The 21,084-nt window shown below is 36.2% G+C and overlaps 1 protein-coding gene across 3 annotated transcripts in view; it reads left to right on the plus strand.

Moving 5' to 3' along the window:
- DPYD (dihydropyrimidine dehydrogenase) overlaps positions 1–21,084 on the plus strand; it is an 825,900-nt gene that overhangs the window by 513,815 nt on the left and 291,001 nt on the right. For all 3 annotated transcript variants that reach the window (XM_089919140.1, XM_022553288.2, XM_089919145.1), the window contains one exon: positions 18,887–18,955. In XM_089919140.1, coding sequence (XP_089775266.1) covers positions 18,887–18,955 — 69 coding nt within the window. The remainder of the gene's footprint in view (positions 1–18,886; positions 18,956–21,084) is intronic.

Raw genomic sequence — 21,084 nt, forward strand, 5'->3', positions numbered from 1 at the left:
GTAAATGGATCAAATGCTCCAACCAAAATACAGAGACTGGCTGAATGGATACAAAAACCAGAGCTGTATATACGCTGTCTACAAGAGACCCACTTCAAACCTAGGGACACATAGACTGAAAGTGAGGGGATGGAAAAAGATATTCCATACAAATGGAAATCAAAAGAAAGCTGGAGTAGCAATTCTCATATCAGACAAAATAGACTTTAAAATAAAGACTACTGAAAGAGACAAGGAAGGACACTACATAATGATCAAGGGATCAATCCAAGAAGACGATATAACAATTGTAAATATCTATGCACCCAACATAGAAGCACCTCAATACATAAGGCAAATGCTAACAGCCGTAAAAGGGGAAATGGACAGTAACACAATCATAGTAAGGGACTTTAACACTCCACTTTCACCAATGGACAGGTCATCCAAAATGAAAATAAATAAGGAAACACAAGCTTTAAATGATACATTAAACAAGATGGACTTAATTGATATTTATAGGACACTCCATCCAAAAGAACAGAATACGCTTTCTTCTCAAATGCTGATGGAACATTCTCCAGGATAGATCATATCTTGGGTCACAAATGAAGCCTTGGTAAATTTAAGAAAATTGAAATCATATCAAGTATCTTTTCTGACCACAATGCTATGAGACTAGATATCAGTTACATGAAAAAATCTGTAAAAAATACAAACACATTGGATGCTAAACAATACACTACTAAAGAACCAAGAGATCACTGAAGAAATCAAAGAGGAAATCAAAAACTACCTGGAAACAAATGACAATGAAAAAACGATGACCCAAAACCTATGAGATGTAGCAAAAGCTGTTCTAAGAGGGAAGTTTATAGCAATACAATCCTACCTCAAGAAACAAGAAACATCTCAAATAAACAACCTAAGCTTACACCTAGAGCAATTAGAGAAACAATAGCAAAAAATCACCAAAGTTAGCAGAAGGAAAGAAATCATAAAGATCAGATCAGAAATCAATGAAAAAGAAATGAAGGAAATGATAGCAGAGATCAATAAAACTAAAAGCTGGTTCTTTGAGAAGATAAACAAAATTGATAAACCATTAGCCAGACTCATCAAGAAAAAAAGGGAGAAGACTCAAATCAATAGAATGAAAAAGGAGAAGTAAAAACTGACACTGCGGAAATACAAAGGATCATGAGAGATTACTACAAGCAACTATATGCCAATAAAATGGACAACCTGGAAGAAATGAACAAATGCTTTGAAAAGCACAACGTTCTGAGACTGAACCAGAAAGAAATCGAAAATATAAACAGACCAATCACAAGCACTGAAATTGAAACTGTGATTAAAAATCTTCCAACAAACAAAAACCCAGGATCAGATGGCTTCACAGGCGAATTCTATCAAACCTTTGGAGAAAAGCTAACACCTATCCTTCTCAAACTCTTCCAAAATATAGCAGAGGGAGGAACACTCCCAAACTCATTCTACGAGGCCACCATCACCCTGATACCAAAACCAGACAAAGATGTCACAAAAAAAGAAAACTACAGGCCAATATCACTGATGAACATAGATGCAAAAATCCTCAACAAAATACCAGGAAACAGAATCCAACAGCACATTAAAAGGATCATACACCAAGATCAAGTGGAGTTTATACGAAGAATGCAAGGATTCTTCAACATATGTAAATCAATCAATGTGATACACCATATTAACAAATTGAAGGAGAAAAAACATATGATCATCTCAATAGATGCAGAAAAAGCTTTTGATAAAATTTAACACCGATTTTTGATGAAATCCCTCCAGAAAGTAGGTATACAAAGAACTTACCTCGACATAATAAAGGACATATAAGACAAACCCACAGCCAGCATCATTCTCAATGGTGAAAACTGAAAACATTTCCACTAAGATCAGGAACAAGACAAGGTTGCCCACTCTCACCACTATTATTCAACATAGTTTTGGAAGTCAGCCACAGCAATCAGAGAAGAAAAAGAAATAAAAGGAATCCAAATCAGAAAAGAAGAAGTAAAACTATCACTGTTTGCAGATGACATGATACTATACATAGAGAATCCTAAAGATGCTACCAGAAATCTACTAGAAATCTACATGAGCTGCTTGTATATTTTGTAGATTAATCCTTTGTCAGTTACTTCCTTTGCAAATATTGTCTCCCATTCTGAGGGTTGTCTTTTCGTCTTGTTTATGGTTTCCTTTGCTGTGCAAAAGCTTTTAAGTTTCATTACATCCCATTTTTTAATTTTTGTTTTTATTACCATTTCTCTAGGAGGTGGGTCAAAAAAGATCTTGCTGTGATTTATGTCATAGAGAGTGATGTAAGTCAGAAAGAGAAAACAAATACCATATGCTAACACATGTATATGGAATCTAAAAAAAAAAAAAAGGGTTCTGAAGAACCTAGGGGCAGGACAGGAATAAAGATGCAGACGTAGAGAATAGACTTGAGGACACGGGGAGGGGGAAGGGTAAGCTGGGGCGAAGTGAGAGAGTGGCATGGACATATATACACTACCAAATGTAAATTAGATAGCTAGTGGGAAGCAGCTGCATAGCACAGGGAGATCAGCTTGTGCTCTGTGACCACCTAGAGGGGTGGGATAAGGAGTGTGGGAGAGACACAAGAGGGAGGGGATATGGGGATATATGTATACATATAGCCGCTTCACTTTGTTATACAGCAGCAACTAACACAACAATGTAAAGCAATTATACTCCAATAAAGATGTTAAAAAATATATTCCTTGACAAATTTATTCAAGATGAAATGAACAGAGGAAGAAGCTGACACTTTAAACCAAACCAAAGGTCAAGTCAGGCAATAAAAATGCTTCAATACTGCTTGCTGTTAGCATGCATAGTAAGATACAGGTTGTGCACTAAAATACTTTGCACCTAGAGAGGCTTGATTCTTAGCAATTTTATAGCTACAGCATATTCAGTGGAGTGATAGCTCTTCTGCAAATAAATAAGAAGACAGTAAGAAATGGAGTGGGGCAGAGTAATTCTATATGAGAAAAAAAACACCATTAAGGCATAAGTATTTTTAGAAGATGAGCATCTTGCTCTACCAGTTAAAAAGCCCAAGTTAATTTTCCGCCATGGGTCCCTTCTGATGCACATCAGTAAAATGACACCATGAAACTGACACCAGACCAAAACTATACATGTCCTTTAATACATGAAATGTAGCCACTAATTTGCTTTGAGTGATTTTTTTCTGGCAGTTCTTAAGACCAAAGTATATGATAGAGATAATATCCCATATAATGAGGTTCTCAGAACCTATAGCTTATTGGTTAAGGTATTTTGATACAATGAGTCCTTTACCAGAAATTGCTTGTGCACTCAACCAAGGCTGGTAACCAGTTGATAAAAAGACTAATTGTAATAAGTCACAATTCAATAAGAAGGACTTTGCCTAGGTAGGACAAAAATTTAAGGTTAAGTATTTTTCCTTTCAATTTATAGAATTTGTGTGTGTGTGTGTGTGTGTGTGTGTGTGTGTGTTTGGCTGAGTAATTCAGGCTCATAGGTGGCTGGATCATTGTAGAGTTATTGGGGTGGTTGATTAAGGGGAAGTGTATGTGTATATGTATGCATATAATATATATATATGATTTCTAAGCATACATATGTATATATTATTTACATAAATAATTTGGGGGAATATATTATACATTTAGCCAATGCAGTAAATATCTCTGGCTTGACTGATTAATATCTACTGAGAAATAATACTCCAAGTCATTAGAACATATTAAAAGAGAAAAGGGATTGCTTAGCCTGATTCAAGAGGCATAACCAAGACTGTCTTGAAGGGGGAAAGGAAAAAAAAAAACTCTTGACAGTAACTTCCTACTTACCATATTGTGAATTCTTCCTAAAGAAATAATAAAAATTCATGTTACTTAAAGTATACTGAAGGAAGCATTGAATATTATACTGTAGCAAACAGTTTTTACTAAGCAGAAGATGGATTGGGTGACACATGAGGTCTACATTTGTACCTCCTTTCCTTCCTATCTGTCTCTCATTGAACACTTTTGTCTCAAGAAAAGAACAGCATGGTGCCCAAAGAAGCTTCCACTCAGTCTTTACAATTCTGCATTCATTCCTTTATTTAGTAAAAATGTAAGAGGTTTTTGTTTTGCTTTTATGCTTTTTGTTCCATATACAAGGCTAGGAACCATTTGCTCTTTGTTCTTGGTTGTTGAAAAATGTAGCATATGGTAAACTTTTTCACTGAATAGGCATTCATGATCATGCATTCGAAAATGCATTAGAAGAATTTATGAGACATGTGGGGACATGGGCTGCATCTGAGACTAAAATCCTTATCACATGCTTTTATGGTATTCTACTGTGATGACTTGTGTGGTGGGGGAGGTAAGGACACCTCACTATTCCTTCGTTAACTGATAGAACAATTGGAGGGAGTTGTAAGTAATTGAAAAGGTCTAAACAGGAATTTGGTTTTTTTTAATCAAATTATTATGGAGGCTGTTCTCTGCCATATTCTAAGTAATTAAAATAATCAGTGCTATAGTTTTTATAATGCTCTTTGAAAATATATAGTAATTATCAAAACAGAACATTTGATGACCCAAAATTTCAGTCTTATGCCTTTTTCCCAACTCTTAATTGTGTATACTTTTATACAATAATTCCTAAGACATGTGTATGCTTATAAATTTAGTTTTTAAATAAACTTTCAAATTGGCAAATCTTATATACTAGGGAATATGTATAATCTACCTTTAATATAGAGGACTACAAATTCCAGCCATAAAATTACTTTATTTTGAAAGGCTACTTTTATTTGTTTGGAATGTTTCAAAGATCATGTAATTATATGTGGGATATGGGAGAGAAAAGATTACAAAACAAACACTTCATTGCTGTTTCTTAAAAACAGCATTTATATCACATCTGTGCAATCGTGAGCAAGCTGGAAAGTATGAACAATGAGCAAAAAGAACATTTAAGAGAAAAACTTTTTAATTTTTAAGCTTTAAATATATTATTGTGAAAAAACATCAAATTTTAAACTCTGAAAAGGTCCTTCAGAGTTTGCTTTGGATTAGAAGTGCTAATACATTGATTATTGACAAATGTGACTTTACCTCAGCAGTTGAAATAGCTAATATTGATATTAGAAATATTTTATGAAATAACTCACTAAAGCAAAGAAATTTGGGGATTTTTTCCCGTGTGCTTAATGAGATGTATATACCCTTTTCATGCATTGTAAATATTAGTGCATATGTATTATCTTAGAGGTATATTAAGTATGGCTTGAATAGCATTTCTTGATTTTAATTAGGCTACTCTGCCTCTTGGTATCTTCATTTAACAGGTAATGTGAATTTAACAGGGACTTTGTTGTACACTCTGTTTTATTTTTATAGTATGCACATAAGTTCAAAATGCCAACACATTCATTATGCTGTGTAAAGTTTATACCGGAAAGGTTCCAATCACTTTGAAAAAGATCCTGTCATTATTTCTGTTGTAAATCACTACGCCAAGCTTCTGAGAAGGAACATTTTGAACTGAAATTTGAAATATAGATGAAACCCTAAGATGTTTACAAAATGTGGAAATATCTTTGGTTGATTCCCAAGTATCAACAGCACATTAAGGCAGGGAATCATTGATCAAAATTCAATGATACAATGAATGTTTTATTAGTTAAGTATCATTAATCATTATCCTGAAAAGCGCAGCGTGTTAGAGGGTTTGTTTCTACCGCAGTTTACCAAGGTGCCCATTGTTGGCAGATGCGGCTCCTCCAGATGGAGGAGGTGGAAGCACATGAGTCCCCACATGGAAATAGCTTCCTGTTCAGAAAGGTCTGATGAGGTGAGGGAAACTGTGGTGGGGATGGGATATGATGAAGAGGAGAAGGAAAGCAGGAAAAAAAAGTGAAGATGGCATTATTTGTGTAAAAAGAGAGTGCACAAGATCATTAGTTTATTCAGCCATCTAGTTTTCCCTCAGCGCTTTCTCTGTGCCTGTCTCAAGGTGGGCACTGAAGCAGGTGGTTTCATGGGGAGAAAGGTGATGAATGACTACTTACAGAAGTGCATAGGGGAAGGACAGGAGCAATGGAAATACACGTGTCTCATGCAGAGCATGGGTGAGGAGAAGAGCTTCCAGCTTTATGGTCTAAAGTGTGTGTTCTTCAGACCTCTCAGGAAAAGGGCATGGCTGCTAACGCCTCCCCTACTCTCCAGACTTTCCTCATTGCAGCACACTACTCTATCCTTAACGTGCTACTTGTTTGCAGTATTGGCCCTCTTTGGGTCTTCCAAATAGGGAATCATACATGTCTGGGGCTCAAAGGTCTTAGAATTTTTTCTGAGTGAGTAGGAAAAAAAATTTAATCTCAATTCTGATAAAACAATTTAAGCCAAGAAACATAATTTAATAAAAGGTGTCCTAGATATTAGTGAATTTCCTAATATTTCAGTGAAATCTAAAAATAATTTTAAAATATCTATAAAATGTGAATCGATCTATAAAGTTTGATCCTGTGGATCTGCCTCTTTTTTTTTTAAACTGCATTAATTTACAAATATACCCACAAAATGACACTACCAAAAGATCAAAGGAGCATATAAAGATGATGCTGTCTACCCTTTCCAATGACATATTTTTAAAAGTCTTATCAGTGGATGTTTAAAACCAAAGTGGTGCACTATTTCAAAATGTCATTGTTTGCACTCTAAATTGTAGAAAATGGCAAATCTGAATATGGCATTATTCTCTTAGTCATAAAAAATCATTGAATTTCATTGAAAAGTATTTAATGTCAAATATATAAAACCATGTTATTCTCAGAATAATCCCTATGAAAAAAGTGTGGGAAGCCAAGTTATTCCCATTTTATAGATCAGGTAGCTGATGCAAAAAGACATTTAACTGACATGTTAGTATTTGATTATTAATTTCACAAGTAAGGGGCATCACTATATACGTCAGCACTGTTCTGTATCCAAAACAAAGATTCTTACTTTAGTGGAGCTTACATTCGCACTGAGGCAAGAAAGACATTAACTATATTAAATAAAATGATATAATAGAAAGTGCCATGGGAAAGAAAACAGAGCTGGGAGGGGATGGTTTGCAGTCTTAAGTAAAGTGTCACTGAGGCAATGACATTTGAGCAGAGAATGGAAGGAAGTGTGGGAGAGTGCCTGTGGATGTCTTGGGGAGAATATGTAAGTTTGAAGAAGTCCCCAGAACAGAATCAGAGTCTCCCAAGCGTGGGCAGCATGTTCCACAGTGAACTGGATTTAAGGCTTCCTATAGAATTTCTGTGAGGTAATAGCATATAGTTGGGAAAGAGTTAGTTGTTTGTTTTTAGAAGTCCCTGACTTCTTAAAAACATTGCATTTAACAAACATTTATTGCATTTCAGCTATTCTCTTATTTACTTCTACACTCAACAAATATTTTGTGAGTGCCTAATATGTGTCAGGTACATTAGTAAACAGAACAGGCAATCCCAGCCCACAAGGGACATAGGCTGAGATGGAAGACACAGCCAACGTCCTCCAGAAGCTTACCATCCAGAACTTAAGACACGATACCACTAACTTACACAACAGGATTATCTAATTGAATATGCATTAAACGTGCAATCATAGTTAATGAGAGCAAAAGAGCTACATCTCATAAAATAATTACAATAACAGTATTTACATAAAATTTTCATTTGGGATTTAAAATCTTTACAGAAAATGTTTCAATAATCTTTATAACACCCATGTGTTATATGTATAGTATTGGAAGAAGCACCCAGACTATTTAAGGTAGCGCATTATTCCATGTAATTATCTTGAGAGGTTTTTTTTTATTAATACTTTATTTTTAACCTGTTTTTTAACCTCAAATTCCTATATCACATTTTAATACTGTATTTATTAACCTTATTAATTTATGAAGGCAGTTCATTAAATGAATATTTGTTATAGCCTCTAAATTGAAAAAGTTTAAAATTGGAATACAGATACTTTATAACATATTTCAAATCAACTCCTTTATGTGCCTTTGAAAGGCTGTGTCCCTGAATGAACCACATCAATACAGGCAACATATCATGACCTTTTAAGCAGAAGAAAAATCAAATCTCATTCACAGGTTTTATGTAGGTGACACCATTTTTGTGTACAGTGAATTCAAATTTTATGACTTCAGTTGACTTACTGCAACCTCAGTGAAGGGTCAACAGTGATAGAACAACCTAAATCCAGTTAGACATCATAGATTAAAGCCAGTGCCAAAATCATGCTATGAAGACAGTAAATGACTTATAGGTATGAAAATATATGGTAGTCTTGGTAGTTTCATATATGCACTTTTTCTCCATTGTTGCAGCAAGTACTATAATCTTTATAGGGATGAACTAGAAAAGTTTTTTAAATTAATAAAAAATAACAAAAGGCCATCTTTTCTTCTACAGACAGTTGTTATGTTCACATTAGGTGCTATTCAATGCTGAACCAAATGATAAGAAAATGAAGGTGAATAAAAATTAGCATGTTTTCCCATTGAGTGGAGTAAGGGAAGACAGTGGTATAAATAAACATGCATCTGTGATATAGTGTGATAGAAACTGAAATAGAGGTAGATGCATCACACTCAAATACCTAGTAAAAACAGTAATTCTGTCTCTGAGATCATTGAGGGCAGTATGGTAGAAGTTAGCTCTGTGTTAGAACTTGAAGAATGAATAGGAGATATACTGTCAGAGGAGTAGTGTGGGCTATAAGAAGAAGGATCAGCACAGGGAAAAGAATGGAAGCCAAGAAAAGTCCGGTGGCCAGTATATATAGTGTATTCAGTTTGGTGTGTCAAGATAAGGGGCAGCAAGGTGATTTGGGACCAAATTATAAAGAGCCAACACTACCCTGTTTTCATTCCTTAACATGTTTAGGTGATTGGGAAACAGCGATCATCTCATTGGGTCTTTCTCCCTTGATCTTCCCTTTGACTTCATGATTTCCTAGGCAGTTCAGTCTGCCTATCTAGCTTAGATGGTACTTATGGAGTCACAGTGAAATAATACATTGAGCAAGAACACAGAAATAAGGTTAGTCTCTGAAAATAAAAGTAATAAAAATTGACACACATTGAATGAAATGCATCATGTATAAAAATAAACCCACATAGTTTTCTATAAATGTGTGTTTAAGGAGCAAAGAGAAATGAGTCAGAGAAAAAATATTATAGATAGAGAGTTTAAGATTTATATTTACTCTTGTTAGCTGTACAGTCCTGAGTACTTAACCTCTTTAAATAAGTTTTTTTTCTTTCCTATCTGTAAATTGGGGCTGATAATTTCCACTTTGTCATGATTAGAGATAAAACACGTGAAATGCTTAACATAGTGCTTGACACATGCAAGTACAGAGCAAGTGCTAGTTCTTGTTGTTCTTGTTAAACTTAATAAAAGTGGTATCAGTTAGCTTTGGCTACATAACAAAACACCCCAAACTTAGTTGATTGAAGCAACTATGAATTTAGTTCACAATTCTGCATGCATGTTAGCGATTTGGGCTGAGCTAAGCTGTGTGGTTCTTCTGGTCTCAGCTGGTCTTACTCCGTCTATAGTCAACTTCCAAGTAGGCTATGTGCTGGCTGGTCCCAAGTGCCTCAGCTGGATGGTTCATCCCTGTTCCACGTGGTCTCTGATCCTTCAGCAGGCTGTACTAGCTTGATCACATGGCTAGGCAGGATTTCAAGAGAGTAAACGGAAGAGGATAAGACCTCTTCAAGCTGTGGTTTGACACTGGCACAGCATCACTTCTGTGATATTCTATGGATTAAAACAAGTCACAAAGCCCACATTCAAAAAGCAGGTAGATAAATCCCCCACTTTATCAGAGTAGCTGCACAGTTACTTTGCAAGGGGGTATGGATACAGGGAGGGGAACACTTTCTTTCAAATAGACTACCACAAGAGGGTTGAGGACACAAAATCAGCTAGAATCTCTAATGTAAACTGAAAGGATAGGAAATCAATATGGTATAGTCTTGATGTAGTCAAGAGGAACTTGGAGTCAACAGACCTGAGCTTAATCCCTGCCTCTGCTATTGATTTACTTTATGCTGGTAAAGTAAATTATCTGTGCTCATTATTCTCAATACAAGGTTTTCTAAGTTCAAAATTATTATGTGGAATAAATGAGATAATGTATGTGAAAATGTGTATTAAGTGTAAATCTATAAACAAATATAATGGATTATTATTCATGGATATAAAGTATACTTTATAAAATGTGAGAGGTTCTTGAACTTCTTACCTTGCACCACCTACCTGTCCTTCTCATTCTTTCTGTAGAATGTAGAAATTTACTTACATTTAGATATTGTAAATGTAATGCAATACATTATTTAACTGCTTGGATTACTTGCAGTGTGTGTTACTTGCAGTTTCTTTTCTCAGCTACCTATTTCATTATTCCTTTGAGGCAAACATTTTTGAATCCTAATTAAATATAAGGTACAATACTAGATTCTAGAGATATAGAGATGAAAAACTGGGCCCTATCCCCAACAACTTTGGTCATCTTTTGAAAGACATACAAACCACAATTTAGTACAATATAGTAAATGTTATGATAAAGACATGCAAAGGGTGCTATGGGATCTCAGAAGACACAGGAGAGGAAGGGTGAACAGGTAAGCCTTCCTGGGAAAGGTAATGGGCAAAAGAGGAACAGGAATTTACTAGGCAAAATAATCTAAAATTCAAGGCCAAATGCTCAGCTGATTAGAAACCATTGTTTTAACCCCTTGCCTGAATAAATCTGGTTTCAACCTATGCATCCAGCTCCATGCCCTCAAAGTGTAGCCATTCATTTCCCCCAAAGCTAAATTGAACTGCTTGATATTCCTTAAGCAGAGCATATTCCTTAAACCCAGCACCCTGTGCCTTTGTTTCTGCTGCTTACTACAACTGGAGTACTCTTGGCCTTTTCATTTCTAACCAGTTTCCAATAAATACCCATGGATGATTTCATAGTCGATTAAGAGTTCCTTTACTCTGAGGTCTTCCCTGATTCACACAGATACAGATACTCACTCTTTCCTTTCTGCTCTCACTGTATTCTGGTTCATACACTATAATTATTTTTGTATCAATTTACATATGTCTCCTTTATTATACCATATGAGCACAGGGACCATTCCTTATTCATTCAGACAAAAGGAGTAGACATATGGTCAAGAGAATGCAGAATACATGTTACATTCAGGAAGCAAAGTAGGGCTTCCCTGGTGGCGCAGTGGTTGAGAGTCCGCCTGCCGATGCAGGGGACGCGGGTCCGTGCCCCTGTCCAAGAAGACCCCACACGCCGCGGAGCGGCTGGGCCCGTGAGCCATGGCCGCTGAGCCTGTGCGTCCGGAGCCTGTGCTCCGCAACGGGAGAAGCCACAACAGTGAGAGACCCGCGTACTGCAAAAAAAAAAAAGGAAGCAAAGTAATTCAGTGCGGTTGGAGCAAATGTCCCATTGTGGTCTTGTATAGCATGAATTTGGATTTGAACCAGAAGTGTGATATGATCAGGTTTGTCTCTTAGACGGATCTGGCAGATGACATAGGCTGATATCAGAGATGGGGAGACTAATAAAGAAGGTACTTCAGTAATCCAGGGGAGCAGTGGTGAAGGTCTTCACTAAGACAGTCATGATGAAGAGTAAGGAGAGATATTTGATGAGTAAACTAGAGCAATACTTCTCAGTCTATTCTGCATGTTAGAACTATCTGGAGATCCTGACAAAACACTGATGACTGGGCCTAACTACATACAGATCTTGGGGTTACGTTTTTAACTCTCTAGGTGATTTCAGTGCTCAGCCAAGTCTGAGAACCAGTGGACTAGAGAGTATTTGGTAAGTAATTGGATGTAGGCAATGAGGGAGAAATGAAGAAAGAAAATCTCCTCCTAGTTTTCTAACTTGGGACAAAAGGGTAGAGTATAAGCAAATTCAATGTGGGGAAAATGCAAATTCAGGGTGGAGAAATTTAAGTTTGATTTGGGGCAAGTTGAACATAGGTGCTCAAAGATAGTTGAATATGCTGTTCTTGCACTCAAGAGAAAGACACAGGTTGGAGGTGTTTACTTTGTGAATTTTCTGCATATAGGTATTCTCTGAATTCATTGTGAACATGATGTCTACGTTAAAAGAGGACCATGAGTAGAACCTGGGGGCATCAACGTGGAAAGGTGGTTAAAGGCAGGAGAGCCTGAGAAGGAATAGCAAAAATAGGAAAAATAGGGGTAGAAGGAGGTATCTCCAAAGCTCACACAGAGGAGGGTCTCAGGAAGTGGAGGTGGTTAACCGTCTCAGTGCTGGAAAGAGTTCCAGTATAGATTTGGGCTGAAAAGTATCTAATAATTTTGCCAAGGTTACTGGTGACCTAGGGTAGATCAGTTGCTAAATACAGTGGGGACGGAAACTACATAAAAATCTAGTAAGAAGTGATGAAAAGGAGAGGAAAAAAGCAGTTACTGTAGTTCCTGAATAGTCTACAGTGGTTTTTTATTTCTTGTTCTAGTGGAAAACATCTCTGATTTTCTATGGACACTATGTGCATATTTTATAACTTTGAACATGACTTTTCTGTATTAGGAATAGTTGTGTAAGCAAGGTAGTTGTGGGTCCCACAAAATAAGCAAAGAAAATGATAAATTTTAAAATAATATAGAAGACAGCTTTAAGAGTACTATTCTCATTTGCAACCATTAAATTAGCAGTAACCATATAAAATTTGAAGAGCTTATGAGTTTTACTTTTAATGTTCTACTCTCAATGTGTACAATTCAGGAAAATTGTACCAATCTCACTTTAGTATATTTGTACCGTGGTATAAAGACCATTTACAATTTGAATGTTGTACAATTAGTTAATATTTAGTAAACATATTTTCTTAGTTTTAAATGTCTTTTAAAATCACATGTCCCATGCTATTTTTCCTCCTCAATATAATATAATCCCAGTAGTGTTAGCAATGATTTTGTTAAATTGTTTGACAAAACCTAACTTGGCCACTTGTAATTTACAATTGTTCACCTTTGTCACTTGGCAGTTTTTCTGTACTAAAAAATCTAGGTTGTCTTGAAGCTGAATTGTTGACTGAATTTCCAATATAGTTCACAGTATGATTACAGAATACAAAATCAGTGTTTCCAACCTGTGTTCTAGGCATAGACTGTGAGTATTTGGGAATTTGACAAGATGGCCTCCTTGTAACTACTTGGAAATTTTATGTTGCTCTTCACCTTAATTTCTGATGTGCAGACTTTACTGTCATTCAGATTGAAAAAATAAATACTTAATAAAGTCATTTTATTTATTCCATAAGGAAATGAATTATAAAAAAAATAATTTGACTATGAATCGTGATTCTTTAATTTAAAAGTTTGGAAGGATGACAGTTGAAGCCATTTAACATTACTTTTCCTTGTTGCAGAGTAAGTGTCCTGTCGTTTTTAACCTTTGAAGTATTTTTCAGGGAGAAACAACACCCAAAATTTGATTCATAAATTATTATAGATTCATCATCACCTCTTGCCTTTTCAACAGCTTCTTCCTCTTTTCCACATCATTTCCATCGGCATAAAAACATACTCAAATATAGTCCATTTAAAAATATATGTATCTCACTAGACCTCCCACAGCCCTTCATCTGCTGCCTCATTGCTCTTTGAGCTAGCCCACAAAAACTGTTACAGAGCTTTGTGTATCAATTCTCTCACTCCTTCATATTCTGTTCATTCCATCTACTCCAGTCTGACTTCTGTCTTCCCTGTTTCACCGCCACCCTTCTTATAAAGCTTACCAGTGGCATCTGTACTGCCAAATCCTGTGAACACTTCTCTGTTTTCTTACACCAGCTGTCAGAAACATTCATCCCCGTTGATTGCTCCTTACTTTTTGGAACACTTCCCTCTCTTAGCATTTTCATGTGGCTCTGGGTTAATCTTCATCTCTTTCATTTTCTCTATTTTATTCTATTCTGTTTAGAAGTCACTAAGCTAGGTAGATTTAAATACCATTATATGTTGAAGTCTCTGCAGTGTTCACTTTCATCCCTAACCTCTTCAGTGAATTGTAGACTCATGTGTCCAGTGGCACACTTGATGTTATCACTAATGGGATGCTTGCTAGTCATTTTATATGTAACATATTAAAAATTGAACCTCTTAACAGTCCCCCACTTGTTACTGCACTATGCTTTGTTCCATCTTGGTGAAGTGTCTCTGCTCCACTCAGTGGCTCAAGCCAATAATCTAGGGATCATCCTTAATTTTTTCTCTGCTCTCACCTCCTGAGTCTAATCATTGATCTGCCTTGCTGGTCTTAGCTCAGAGTTCCACTTCTTGGTATCTCCATGAATATTATGCAAGCCACATTATTTCAACTCAACTGGACTCTTTGCTTTTACCCTACAGCCCCTCATTCCGTTCCCTGTAAAGTAGCCAGAAGCATCTTTTGAAAATGTAAATCGGATCATTTTATCACCCTCCTTTAAACCTTTCAGTGGTCTCCCATTATACCTACAATAAATCCAAGCTCCCACAGGTTTCAGCTCCCAGAGATATGGCTACTGCCTGCTTCTCTCGTCTCTTCTTACACTCTTCTTGCCCTGTCATGGAATACCATCTACAAAGGGCTTCTCTTTTTAAGTATATCAGGCTCACTCCTACTTCAGAGTCTTTGCACATGCCGTTTCCTCTGCCTGGAATGCCACTTTTCACTCAGGTCCCAATCCATTCTTCTGTGTGAGATGCCTTCTTATCTTTTATTTCTCAACTCAGAGAGCCCTTTACTGACCATCAACTAATGAGGCTCTGTGCACCCCTGTGATTCTCCATCTTGCTCTTCTCTATTTTTCCTTAATCTTGACCTGGAAATAGTCCTAATAATGTATTTTTTAAATGACTTTTTCCCTCCCTAAAAATGTAAGCTGCAGGAAGGTAGGGACTTTTCCTCTTTTGCTCATCACTTTTGAGTTACAGTTCCTGGCTCATAGAAGGTCTCAAAAGATACTGGTTAAATGCTGATAAACAAAGACTCTGAATCAATATCTTAAACTCCTCTGCATGTCATCCAGTGCCTACCACAGCAGATGCTCAGCTTCCATATTAATTGATTAACTGACATTGTTTGAATCTCTCACTAGACTGTATCAAAAAATGTAGGATATAGTTATGTATAGACACATCCAATAATGTTTTAAAATTTAGCCATGAAAAACGGAGCACTTAGAAATGGCATAAATTAAATGAAAGATAGGGAAATGTTCCTTGGTTTTAAAAATGTTTCATTGGGTATTCATTTCTAGTAACATTTCATGATGTTTCACAATGTAAAATACACATCAATTCTTTTTTTTTCATAGGAAAAAAGTAACCTGTCTTCCTTTGTTTGATTACAAACTAAGCACAGCAAAACACTGAAGGGCTTTCTAATCATCAAAGAAAGATTAAATTCTGTCCAGTGTTCTTTTAGTGTTAATGTCTTTTAGCCTGACTTTTCAAAAAATCCTAATATCTCTTAATAAAAACTAAAATGATTTGGAGTCATCATATTCCTCTGAAATAGAATGTCACCATATAATTTCACAAACTATCCCTTGGTTTTAGATAAAGATTTTAGACTTCTTAGATAATTTAGCATTTAAAAATAGTGTATAAAGTTATTTTTCCCTTAAATTTACTTGACAGAAAAAAAATGCTTAGGAAGTTATTTTAAAAGTGACAATTCTAGTTTTGCATGTAGTAATTGCCAAGACTGTCAGTGATAGAAAATAGAATATAACTTGGGTTTTCTTAAGCCCAAAGTGGTATTTATTGGTTCACTTGTACAGGCATATTAGTGGTACACCTGACTTAGAAGTGGAAGAGACATCTCTCCATCTTGCATCTCTACCTTCCTCTGTCTCTGCTTTTTTTTACCTAGTGCAGCTAGCCTTGGGTAGGAGTGGGAGGGTTGGGTTGGTTAGGTAAGCAGTCAGTGATTACCAGCTACTCTGAACATCCTTCATTCCAGGGCAGCGACCAAAGAGGAAAAAAGCCTTTAACTCCCCAGCTCCATTGAAGGACTTTAATGAGACCAGAGTAGTTGATCACTGTGATTAACCCTGTTGGAGATATTTTCCTAGCTTTTTGGGCAAGAAGATGAAATCTGTTTTTAGATGATGAGGAAAGAACAGGGTAGTGCTCGGCTGCTCAGAACATACAAATATAACTTGTATCTGTTCAACGTAATGTATCTCTCCCACCTGTGGTCACCCTTCCCCAATGACAGTGTGCCCCAAATCATATCTAGTCACTGCGTTCCTAGGCATTTGATGGCACCAGTGTTCTCAAAGTTCAGGAAAATTCTCTGGGTGATACTTATTTCTCTCCATCGAGCTCAAGTGTAGCTCCTGTGATTCTCAGGCCTTATAAGGCAAGTGACGATTTTAACCAATCCAGGCACAATCAATATATATTTGAAGCAAAAACAGCTTTATCAAAATAAAGCTCGGCATTTAGGGCTTCCCTGGTGGTGCAGTGGTTGAAAGTCTGCCTGCTAATGCAGGGGACACGGGTCTGAGCCCTGGTCTGGGAGGATCCCACATGCCGCGGAGCAACTAGGCCCGTGAGCCATGGCCGCTGAGCCTGCGCGTCTGGAGCCTGTGCTCCGCAACAAGAGAGGCCGCGACAGTGAGAGGCCGGCGCACCGCGATGAAGAGTGGCCCCCGCTTGCCACAACTAGAGAAAGCCCTCGCACAGAAATGAAGACGCAACATAGCAAAAATAAATAAACAAATAAACTCCTACCCCCAACATCTTCTTAAAAAAAAACACACACACAAAAACCTTGCCACTTAGTAAAGAGGAACCATCTTAGTCGCTAGTTGAGAACATCTATCATATCCAGTTGTCGGTGCTAGTAAACCTTCCTTCCCTGGAAGTGGCTTTCTTTCTTTTTTTTATTTATTTTTATTTTTTTATTTTTTTTTGCGGTACACGGGCCTCTCACTGATGTGGCCTCTCCCGTTGCGGAGCACAAGCTCCGGACGCACAGGCTCAGTGGCCATGGCTCATGGGCCCAGACTGCTCTGCGGCATGTGGGATCCTCGCGGACTGGGGCACGAACCCGTGTCCCATGCATCGGCAGGCGGACTCTCAACCACTGCGCCACCAGGGAAGCCCCTGATTCTTCTTTCTTAATTGCTCCTTCTAGTTCACGAGTTCTATGTATTTTGATATCTGACCCTTTTTTCTATTGCCAAGACCAGCACTCGCAACGGCCCTGCTCACTCTTCACTCTGACTCGTATAATAATTATTTGCCAACAGTTTTCACCAATTGTTTATTTTTTTTTCCCTTCTCTAACTCATGGTGTTCATTTCTGCTTAATTTTAAAAGGATGAGCTGCAAAAGCAACTCTCTGTTCCTATACCTTTAGTGCCCTCGTACATTTATTCACTCAGTTTTACTATGTGCCAAACATCATGCTGGTTATTGTAGATAAAATGATGCATGATGCAGAGCAGTCCAGGCACCCATGGAGATTACAGTCTATCAGGAGAGAAAAAATTGACCCAATCTTAAGGATAGACTTGTTCAGTATTTCGAACTCTGGTATTCAGAACTCTCTCCAACGTATTTTCTGTCTTTCTCTTAATATTAAAAGCATTCATCTGACTTGTACCGCACATCTTTGTTTTGTTTTGTTTTTTAGACATACATTAAAAACCTGTATGTGGTGAGAGCCCAGTGGCTTTTAGTGGACTCTTCCACTGGACTCTGACTTTAGGCTTGGCACAAACTCTTTGTGTCACAATCTCAGTCTTTAAATTGTAATAATAAAAAGAATTACTGACATATATTGAATATTTACATTAGGCCAGCAAAACCTAGTGGTTAAAAGCACAGACTGTCAGTCAGATTTCTGGGTCTGAGTCCTGGCTGTGACCTTTGCATATCAGCGCCTCAGCATCTTCACCTGTAAAATGGGGAGAATAGTGTTGAGAATGATTAAGTAAGTTAATAAAGTAAAATCCATTAAAACATTACCTAGCACATCATTAGAGCCATAAAATCTTAGCAATTCAATGATCACTTTTCTAAGTAGGAAGGTACTATTATCCATATTTAACCAGTGAGAAAACTAAATATCTTGCCCAGGGCCACACAGTTAGTGGTAGAGTCTGAGCTCTGATCTAGACATTCTGGCTTCAGAGCAGATACTAGTAAATACTACTCTATGTAGCCTCCATTAAAGGTTACTGTAAGACTATAGTTAAATAATCAACATTTAACAAACTTTAAAACTATAATTCACTCTGAATATGATATGTAAGGTGTTATTATCCATACTATAATAAGATATGATTGAAGAAGACACTAATTTACTTCCTTTCCATACCTTGAAACCTTTTAGCTATACCAGTAATTATATTAATAAACATTTCTGTGTCATTGTATAATTTAAACAACGCTTTCACATACACAAATCCATGTAATTCCAACTATCACTCTTTGAGGTTGGCAAGGTCATTATTTTCTCCATTTTAAAAATGTGAATGCTGAGGATCAGAAAAGTTAAGTAACTTGCTCAAGTATTCAAAGAGAGTAAATGAGAAAGTCTCTAACATAAGTCTGAAGCCCCAGATCTCATCCTTTGCTTCACTATAATGCCCTGCTGTTTTTTTAATGATTTCTTTCAACAGATGGAAAACTAATTTTTATAATATAGTTTATCATTATAAACATATATATATATATATATCATATACCCTTGTGTACAAAGGCATAACTATTTGATCTAATATTCTTTCCTTTCTCTTTTTAAAGATTGTGATTGCTAGCATTATGTGCAGTTACAACAAAAATGACTGGATGGAACTCTCCAGAAAGGCTGAGGTAATGATTTCTTTCTAGTATATTTATTTTATTTCTTCTCTTCTATTTTTATTAGTTTTAAATAAAGAGCTGTCATGAAAAATAATCCAGGAGAAGTAAAATTGAATGGAAAATAGTAACTTAAAACATTTCTATTATAATTTGTTTACCTATGTTTTCATTAAAATGATGGAAATGTAAATTTAAAAGGAATCTATTCTATAAAAGTGGTCCCTTGGATTTCACACACTGCCTAAAAATCCTTTATTCTTTGAATCCATATGCTCTTTATTTGCATATTAAGCAAACTGTATATTATGATGGATGCCATGATAAAATTTAATTCTACCTTTGAGAGTCTAACTTGATCTTACCTTGCCTTTAGGCAAACTAGTTTGACAGCGAGAAAAGAAATTTTGAATATAAAACTCTTGAATATTTAAAATATAAAAGGTTCATTTAATACTATTCTAGTTTGAATACAGACATGCATAAAATGGTAGGACAGAATGCTCCTGAGTGGAACACTAGTCAGCAGGTTTTCTATAATATAAATTGAAGCTTGCACAAATGCAAACAACTAACCATGTGCCTCAAATTTGTATTTCAAATGGAAAAATACATACCTAAAATTGTATACTTATGTCTATCGTGTTGTCATGAAAAATACTGTAGACAGCTTGAGCTGGGGTTTCTTGAAAACCTCTCAGAAATATAGAAGACTAAATCTAACAATACTTATGAACTAAGGACTCTACATTATAAAATATTATAAAGCTTTCTATAGTGTTCAAAAATATTGATTGTATATTTTATTTGGATATCTTAAACCTGCGAGGGCAAAAATTATTTCTGGGACTTGGGGGGGGTGAAATTAACATGATCAGTAATTGGCTTTATGATCTTTGTAGCTGGGTCCATTTCATACATGTATTTGCCTAATTGACCATGAAATCTTCCACAGAGCCCATGTTTGGCATGAGTTTTGCCAATTTAAAGCTTGACTATGATGAATGGCTTTATCACGCTACTAGCTTCTCTGCCTTCTGTAGAATAAAATACTTAAAGAATTTTCTTCAATAATGAGCATTAATTTTTAAATAAGCAAATTTTACTTTTAAAAAGTCAAAAGCCTTTATACATGTAACCAACTTAAAGATATTTTTCATATTTCTCACATTCTATACCTATTTCTTAAATTGTAGTTTAAAACTACAATTTGATATCATATTCTAGGTTCTTATAGCAATCAATCAATCCATAAAAGTAAAAGAGGAAGTAAGGAGGAAAAAAAAAGGAAAACATTAAAAAAAAAAGAAAAAGATATGCCTTCCATTCAGTCAAAACAGTCTGTGGGATCTCTCCACAGGAAAGCAATATACATATCAAGAAGTTCAATCCATAGATGGTGTCAATTAAAAAAAAACACTTCCCTCTAATCTTAAAATATGGACCAACTCAGGGTATAGCACATGAAGGAACTATCCCCAGGTCTTCACATCCCCCTGGAGGGCAGCAATAGGCAGCATGATTCCATCACAGCTTATATGGGGGACACCCAGTAAAGCTTTGTAGAGTCAGTATTTGGTTTTGTTTCTATGAACACATACTTCAAAACAGATTAAAACAGATTTTCTTACAGTGGAAGAGCCCACATTAAAACAAATCAACAAAAACAAAGAGTGTTCAAGCCAAAGTTACTATACCACTTAGAATGTACATTTCTTTCGGGGTGGTGATAATGAGGGGTAAGAAATCTGAGATAACACACCAGCTCAACAAAAACAAAGAGTGTTCAAGCCAAAGTTACTATACCACTTAGAATGTACATTTCTTTCGGGGTGGTGATAATGAGGGGTAAGAAATCTGAGATAACACACCAGCTGTTATAGCGAGCCACTGCTTTTAAGTTCGGCAAATCACTTAATGTGGTGATGGGTATACTTTAAATTCATGAATTTCCTCTCCTTAGAGTAGATTAATTCTTGAATTACGCAGTAGGGAATTGAGGAAATCTGCTCTTTACTGTTATATCTGAAAACAGAAATGCACATGTGTAACAGCAGAGCAGATCCAGTTGTATAAGAACATGAAAAAATAGAGACAGAAACTCTGTATCAGAATGAAAATTTGCACAAGAAGGGATCATT

The sequence above is a fragment of the Delphinapterus leucas genome, chromosome 1, assembly GCF_059928025.1.
Source record: "Delphinapterus leucas isolate spDelLeu-1000000601 "Yukka" chromosome 1, BTC_Dleu_Yukka2, whole genome shotgun sequence".
Lineage (NCBI taxonomy): Eukaryota > Metazoa > Chordata > Mammalia > Artiodactyla > Monodontidae > Delphinapterus > Delphinapterus leucas.